Source organism: Micropterus dolomieu, linkage group LG22 (assembly GCF_021292245.1).
Source record: "Micropterus dolomieu isolate WLL.071019.BEF.003 ecotype Adirondacks linkage group LG22, ASM2129224v1, whole genome shotgun sequence".
In the NCBI taxonomy this organism is placed as follows: Eukaryota; Metazoa; Chordata; class Actinopteri; order Centrarchiformes; family Centrarchidae; genus Micropterus; species Micropterus dolomieu.
Window position 1 is genome coordinate 2371228 of NC_060171.1, and position 8469 is coordinate 2379696.

Genomic DNA, 8469 nt, shown 5'->3' on the forward strand with positions numbered 1-8469 from the left:
AAAAAACATGTGTAATCTGTTATGTACATGGCCCTATAGCTATCACCTACAGCATGTACTTCAGAAATTCAAACAGGGGTCTGTGGAGTGATGCTACCCTGTGGGTGTTTGCGATTTATGTTTGCTAAACCTCACAGTCCAGTGCAATCTACTAAGAGTTACAAACAAGGACTATCTGGAAATTAAGCACACATCATTGAATGGCATTTTCTCGGACTCTCATCATCAAATCATTGTAACTGACCTCATAAACCCACCATGTTTTCCCAAACTCAGATGATTTGAAATCTAATTTAATCTAATCTCTAGGGCTCCAAGATTGCTATACATTCTACTTTAGTAAACCTCTATTCGGTGCTTTATAATGATGACATTATTTAACTGTAACATTTTGTTTTTACAATCAGTGGCACACTTATGTTCATATACAACAATTGGCAAAAAGCAAACTGCAGCCTGACTAGGCAAGGCAAGTTTATTTATATAGCACTTTTAAACAACAAGGCAATTCAAAGTCCATCCATCCTCAACTGCTTATCCTGTGTACAGAGTCGCAGGGGGCTGGTCGCAATCCCAGCTGACATTGGACGAAAGGCGTGGTACACCCTGGACAGGTCGCCAGTCCATCGCAGGGCCACACCTAGACAGACAACCACTCACACTCGCATTCACACCTAAGGGCAATTTAGAGACACCAATTAACCTAGCCTGCATGTCTTTGGATGGTGGGAGGAAGCCGGAGCACCCGGAGAGAACCCACACTGACACGGGGAGAACATGTAAACTCCAAACATAAAAGCAGCAGGTAAATTTAAAGTAGAAGCAGGATAAAACAGGACAGTAAAAGCTAAAGTTTAGTATTAATTAAGTTATTAATCTACAGCCTTAAATTTATTAAAGGCAGTGGTAAAAAGTAAAGTCTTCAGTCTTGATTTAAAAGAGTTGACACTTTCAGCCAACCTGCAGTTTGTTCCAGATATATGGAGCATGAAAACTAAATGCTGCTTTTCCAGGTTTAGTTTTGACTCTGGGGACAGAGAGCAGACCTGTTCCAGGTGACCAGAGAGGTTTGGATGGTTAATAATGTTGCAGAAGATGAGCAATATATTTTGGCCCTAAACCATTTAGTGCTTTAGAAATTCAATGATACCCTGTGGGTCCAATGAAGGTTAAAATCAAGGGGAACGGGACTTGGTTGAAGATACTGGAAGACGTTTCGTCCCTCATCCAAAGGACTTCTTCAGTTCTGACTGACTGGCAGGGAAACTCAGCTATTTAACCTCAGTGGGGTCGTTGGCCCGGGTCATCGATACCGCCAGTTTGTTAGTGTTCCTTGTTGCTGTGACGACAGTCGTTAAGACTTCCTGTGGCCAAGACTGAACGACCATCGTTGGTATCTTCACCTGAGGCCAATAGGTTACGTTTGTTGAGTTTCCTAGGAAGTGATGAAAGGACCGCATTGTAAGTGGGGGATAAGTGGTGGCGTAGACCCCCTCCCCTGTTCAATGACGGCTTCTCAACCCGGGTGTAGTTGGCTTCCTTGACACCTCTTTCAAACCATCCATCTTCTCTGTCTAAAATGTGCACCTGGTGGTCCTCAAACGAGTGTCCTCTGTCCTTCAGATGTAAGTAGACTGCAGAGTCTTGACCTGAGGAGTTGGCCCTTCTGTGTTGAGCCATGCGTTTGTGTAGTGGTTGTTTAGTCTCCCCAATATACAGGTCTGTGCATTCCTCACTGCATTGGACCGCATACACTAGATTGCTTTTCTTGTGTTTGGGTGTGCGGTCTTTGGGGTGTACCAGCATCTGTCTTAGTGTGTTCTTGGGTTGAAAAAACACAGGGATGTGGTGTTTGTTGAAAATCCTCCTGAGTTTCTCTGATACTCCAGACACGTATGGAATCACAATGTCGTTGCGTTTGACCTTCTTTTCCTCCCCTGTAGTTTTGTTCTTCTTGGATCTTGTGGCTGTTTTCACAAAGGTCCATTTAGGGTATCCACAGGCTGTAAGTGCCCCCTTCAGGTGGTTCTGTTCCTTCTCTAGAAGAAGTCACGTCATAGGATACCATGGTTTCATCTGGATCCAGTTTTAGTCCTCGAACTTTGTTTACAAAGTCGATAGAGTTTTGGACGTGGTGAGGCGTGTTTCCCACCAAAGGAGCTAAGATGGTAGAAATGTGTTTGGCAATGTTGTAGGTAACTGAGTTAATGCTGCTGATAATCGGCCTGAGAGGGGCTCCTTCTTTGTGTATCTTGGGTAGTCCATAAATGCATGGAACGGCTTCTCCAGGATACAAACGGTAATATTGTTCTTCCAGTATCTTCAACCAAGTCCAGTTGCCCTTGATTTTAACCTTCGTTGGATCTCTTTCGGTGTTTCAGGGTTTGTTCAACTGAGTTTATTTTCTTTGTGCAGAAGAGGAATTATGAAGATGTTTATAACAGTGATCTTTTATTAAATCTCTTAAAATGTTTCCTGTCAGACTTCGTAAGATCTCCATCCAGACTTGAATGATAAAGCTGTTAAATTCTGTGTTTGTTCCAGCCCACAGCTCGGCAAACGAAGGCGTCGCGTTCTCGCCACAGAGGAGCAGTTCAGTCCTGTAAGTCCTGATTTAGATCATCATATTGTTGCTGTCGTCAGCTGCGTCTGAGGCTGACCGCTGTGTTCCTCCGTCCTCAGCTGGCTGTCGCCGCCTCTCCGGGACGACAGGAACTCTCCACCGGCAGCGAACGAGCTTTTTCTCATAAATCCAAACGCAGGAGGCTGGCGGCGGCGATGGGGGAGCAGGGCGTCGGCTTTGTTCCAGCTTCATCTCTGAGGGCTTTTCCTCTGTGCACCTGGCTGGAGGCCCCGCTGTCCTGCTCCTCCTCCTCCTCCTCTTCCTCCTCCTCCTCCTACCTCACACCAGTATCAGAGGAGGAGGCTCTGACTGCAACGGGCTCCACGGTAGAAGCCAGTCCTGCGTATGTCAGCCAGAGGAGAGAAAGCCCGACTTCAGCGGCGGCTTCGCCCTCACCGCCGCCATCCTCTGACTCTCTGTCCTTCCTGACTGCAGAGGAGAGGAGATGGTTGAACCACGAGCAAGGAAACACCTCAGCAGGTGAGGAGACGGTGGAGATAATTCTGTATCAGCTCACAGCCAGTAAAGTTTCTGCAACACATTGGCCCTCATTTATCAATCTTCCGTTGAAACGGGCGTATTTTTGAGCGTGAGATTATGCTGACACTGTTCTCAGCGCCTGATTTATCAATGAGAGCGTACCCTGGCATTTCAGGTGTACGCACCACCTGGTGTTGATAAATGCGGCGGCTGAAAACGTGTGTAATTTGAATGAAACGCCCCCAATTATTAAAACTTCAGGAGGCCGAGCCCACAACTTCACGGCAGGGACTGACGAAATATGGCAAGAAATACATGGTTTGGAGCAGGAAATCCACAAATTAAGACTTAAGAAACAAAATATTATGTTGTTTTGACAGATTTAAATAAAGATTAAATGTTTAGTTTCACTACTAGAGCCCATCCCCGGCATAAATGTTCAAAAATATTGTGCATTTTAATATTACAAAATTTTTCTTTTGGAAACAATTTAATACTTTTTTTATTGGATGATTTAAACTGGACACATTTTTGACAAAATGTTCAACGCGCTTAAAACTGGACACGAGCAGTAAGATGAGCCATAAACGGTTCACTGACCCAGGACTCGCACATGAACCGGGATCAGCGTGCACCAGAGTCCGCCTTTAGCGGGTGCTCGCTGTTGCTGTCATAATATAAAGTTTGTCTGTAGCAGCCTCACCTAAAGGTCGTGGGGCTGTGTCCATTTCGGCAGACGGTGTCAGAGCTTCAAGCCATCAGCTTATGCTCTTCGTTGTTTGTATGCAGTATTTATTTACCGTACAACATTTTTCGCCTTTTCATTTGAAGGTACACATTTTTTTTAAAAGCAAACCCAAATAAAAGGCACCTAAAGCTACGATAAAATAGTCCAAATACAAATCAAAGCATGTTTTCACTGCTCAAATATTATATAGGCTGTATAAAGTCCGTGTTGCTCAAATATAAACACCAAAATTAATGTTTCAAACGTTTTTTCTGTTACAGTGGGTCATAATATATCATGTATTTTAGTTTGTCAGTGCGTTTTGTGCTGTTAGGAATTGTTTTTCTGTGCATTTCTGCACTAACTCAAAACTTGCGTACATGTACAGCACCTCCTGAGCTGGCGTAGGATTTGAGCGTGCCGTACGCCAACGTCCATATTGATAAATCTCAAAGTCATCGTGGTTTTGGGTGTACGCTGGAAATTTGGTGTACGCACTTTTCCATTGTCACCAGCAGCTCAGAGGAGCTCATGGAGGCAAACATCACATTCCTCCTCCTCACAGAGGAGAACACAGACATGAAACAAGTTTTAAGATTCAGCGTGGCGAACACTCAAGGGCGCCAAACTGGGACTGATTACCCAGGATCCCGATGGGGGGAGGGCCTGGAATGAAAACACTAACCCTTTTGTTCTCAGTGTTTTAATTCTAAACAGGAAGTCTCATAACTCAATTGGCAGAATAAATGTTCAGATACTGAACGTAGTACCCCCCCCCCCCCCCCCCCCCCCCCCGACTGTCTGTCCTCAGGAAAACTAAATCAAGGTACCAAAAAAGAAAGAAAGCAAAGTGAAGGAAAACAGCTGCTCATTAATTTCATAAGCACAATCACAACTAACCGATAAATAATAGTTTAAGCTAATATCTGCAGTTTAGATTGAAGGCACGAGTCTAGCTTGATGCATATTTGCACAGCAGGCTAGAATATAAATTATTATCAGCATCATAAAAACTTTCTGAAGTCTTTGAACCACTTAGTTACACTCTTGGACACAAAGATGGATGAAATGAAGTGAAGTATTGTTCCTGCAAATGAAACACGACTCCAGTGAAGTCTTGCTCAGATGTCATTATGCTGCATAGTGAACATTTTCTCAGTGTCGGGGGACAGTAAGGTGTTATTTCCAGCTTTGTCTGATACCTTGGGGCTGCATGTCGAAGCGTCCTTGGGCAGGATACCGAACCCCGAAAACCTCGAACCCCGAATCCACCAGTGTGTGAATGGTGAATGCGATGTAGTGTAAAAGCGCTGAGTGGTCACAAAAACTGGAAAGGCGCTATAGAAATACGGAGCATTTACTTGCTTAATGATCAAGGAATTAGCAAAATACAGACATTTTGAAATGTGTGTTTCTCTACTTGAACAAAGTGAAACAATTTTGGCACACGACCTGCAGGAGGAACTGCACACGAGTGTATTACAGAAAGAGTATAATGTTTAGTTAATAGTTTACTGTTAGTATAACAATAATATATTAAATACTACATTCATTAGAATGTCATATAAGGGTGTACTTTTTTACTGCTTATTGAATCCAGTTACAGCGGTTTCATTTTTGTGGGTTTTAAAAAAAAATTGTGCATCGGTCTTTAATTTGGGTCAATAATAGGGGGTGGAAAATAATAGATTTATAGAAGCATCGCGATGCTGTGATTCTGAATCGATTCAGAAATGTCAATAATCGATTATCTAGAGGTTAATTTGGTAACGTAATGTTGACGGAACGAAAAAGGCAGAACTCAGAAGTGCAGCTCACGTGTGGTTCTTGCTGTTCAGCACAGACAGGCAGCTGTTGAATGAGTGAGTGCAGCTGCTAAACTTTACACATGATCAATAAAATCAACGCACAACTAACGTTAATGATTTTCCCCCGCACGCTGTGCAGCACGGCGGCGCTTAGCGAGCGTCCTCTGCTCCTTCTTCAGAGGACAGCTACGTGACAGGCGGCGGTAGGAAAAGATGAGCGCTACGCTTCAGTCTGGCTGTAAATGTGCAGTGCAGGTCACAGCGTGTCCGTTAATCAAAGTCTGTCTGTTGTTTTCCGACGGCTGGATAAGTGAAGGCGGTTAGCGCTAAGGTTAGCTAACGTCTCCTCTTCGGACTGCCGTCTGGAAGCTGAGCAGGAAGCTTTTTAGCTGCTAGTTCAAGTTCGTAGGACACAATGAACCAAATGCCGTTTCTCAAGGCTCACGGTGCTCAATACTGGATTAGAATAATTAACTTTCAGGACACAAACATGTAACCACACTAGACGGGACAAGAACAGGAACAGAGCATCAGAAATAAAAACAGCAGCAGCAGAGGTCAGTAATAACTCTCATCTGCATTTCATCACTACCTACTTGTTTGGATTTTTGTTAAATACTTTGCTTTAAAAGTACCAAGTGGTCACACAGTGAGAAAAATACATCTTTATCCAATTAGTTTTACAGCCGCATCATAGCCACCCTCAAGGTGACGCATCGACGAATCGAATCGTTGACCTGATAATCGTAATCGAACCGTGTGACTCAGTGAAGATGCACACCCCTAGTCAGTAATCATTTTGTTCAATTTGCTGCAGCACATCAGACCCGTTTTAATGTCCCGCCCCATCACGGCTGTGATTGGTCGGCTCTGTGAAAAACAGGCAGCGATACAGCGAACGTAAAATGGCAGCGAGCCAAATCTTCCTGATCTTCTGTCTGACCTTCAGCTGCCGCCGACGTCTCTCTGTCTCCGTCACAGAGCGGCTCGGTGCTCCGGTGGCGAAGCCGACTATGTTTTGAACAATTACAAAGTAATTGTACACAGTGTTGAGAAAAGTGGGTTGGAACTGTGTAGAAATCACAGATTATTATTATTATTATTACTATTACGTGTTTAAATGTGGTACGAACGGTTCAGTAGTGACTCCTCTGATCACCGCCACAGTTTAATGTGCTCAGTTATTAACATGTTTCAAGAGATGTGAGAGAGGAAGGGGCCCCACAGAGACTGCTTGTACATAGGGCCCAGAGTTTTGTGCGACGCAGCTGCGTACACTTCCCGAAGATATATCTCCATAAACATCTAGAAGTGAGCTCAGAAACCAGAGACGCTGCAGAAGCTCCTGAGAATCTTCATGTTTTGACGTTTCCTTCAGTGTCGCAGTTGGCTCTACATGCATGCTAACGGCTAACAGCTAATTCAGCTGCTGTTGAAGGGGCCAGTTCGACTAAATTTAAACACATACAGGCTAAAAACAGATTCAGAACAGTTGTAGCTCACAGCTGACTCAGTAGATTTTAGCAAAAAACTCAAATGAATTTATAATTTTTCATTAATTAATCATCCATTTTCTGCTGCTTGTCCAGGTTAAAGTACTGAATGATGTAATGGAAGTACAAATAAAGAAGTGTAGGTCGTATTGGCGCTGCTGGTTTTCCTGAGCGGGTGTATGAAATATATCCAGGTATTAAATTACATTAAAGTTAAATTAAATCAGCTCCAGGCCTCACAGGGAACAGCCAGTTTCAGTTCTTTGGTTCTGATCCGTCGTTTCTTCTGCAGCTGCGCCGGAGCAGATCGTCATCAGCGACGATGAGGAGGCCGTGGTTCGCTCGGCGCAGGTGGAGGAAGACGAGGCGTTTGCTCGAAGCCTGCAGGTAGGATCCTTCACCTGCAGACGCAGCGTGCAGCGTGCGGCGTGGGAAAGTGTTCACGATGCTCTTTGTCCACTCAGGCCCAGTTTGACCAAGAGGAGGCGCACAGCGCACACCAGCACCACCTTCATCACAGGAGCCATCTTCTTCATCAGCGGAGCCTTCATGGGGTGAGAGAGCCTCTCTTGTTTCTCGTTAACTGTGTTTGCTGCATTCACGGTGAGTTACAGTGCGACTCTGTCTGCAGTGCCACCCCTACATGGAGCCCAGCTGGATGCCTCACCTGCTGGCTGCCGTCTCTCCCCTGGTCGGCTTTGAAGACGGTAAGAACAGGAACGCAGCACAGCTCGATCTCAGCCCCGGGTAATCTGGCGGTTAGCGCGGTAACAGTAGGCGTGGTTTGCATTGTCAAACTGAATCCAGCTAACTCCGTCACCAGCGATGAAACAACTAGAGATAAATTACAGACTGTTCATGTATTGAATGGTTATTGCTGAAAAATGGCGACCGTGAAAAAGGAGGCGAAACAGACCGAAGTTTATTAATGGACGCTGATTTCCCCACGTTGGTTATTTTACAGACTCTTATTAACGGACACACTGTGACCTTCGCCGTACATTTACTGCCAGACTTACTCGCTTTCACCGTCACTGTCTACCACACGATCTCTCACGTTCACGTTTTGCTACGTTTTGTCTGCCCCTGGTGTGTGTACACAGATCTGATTGGTCAGCGCAGAAGACGTGGGCGGGGCAGAAGGAGGAACGGCCTGCCAGAGTTTTCAGAAGACCTGCAGGGAAATGACTATGAGGTGAGGAGGAGGAGGAGCGGGGGGGAGGAGGAGGAGGGGCGGGGGGGAGGAGGAGGAGGGAGGGAGGGAGGGAGAAGGAGGAGGAGGGAGGGAGGAAGAGGAAAGAGGGAGGGAGGAGGAGGGAGGAGGGAGGGGGGAGGAGG

At 45.3% G+C, this 8469-nt stretch overlaps 1 protein-coding gene across 3 annotated transcripts in view; it reads left to right on the forward strand.

The window, feature by feature from the left end:
• Positions 1 to 8469, forward strand: part of si:ch211-59o9.10 (uncharacterized protein LOC561841 homolog) — a 14258-nt gene that overhangs the window by 3133 nt on the left and 2656 nt on the right. For all 3 annotated transcript variants that reach the window (XM_046038234.1, XM_046038236.1, XM_046038235.1), the window contains exons 3-8: positions 2545 to 2602; positions 2683 to 3103; positions 7424 to 7518; positions 7596 to 7685; positions 7763 to 7838; positions 8235 to 8326. In XM_046038234.1, coding sequence (XP_045894190.1) covers positions 2545 to 2602; positions 2683 to 3103; positions 7424 to 7518; positions 7596 to 7685; positions 7763 to 7838; positions 8235 to 8326 — 832 coding nt within the window. The remainder of the gene's footprint in view (positions 1 to 2544; positions 2603 to 2682; positions 3104 to 7423; positions 7519 to 7595; positions 7686 to 7762; positions 7839 to 8234; positions 8327 to 8469) is intronic.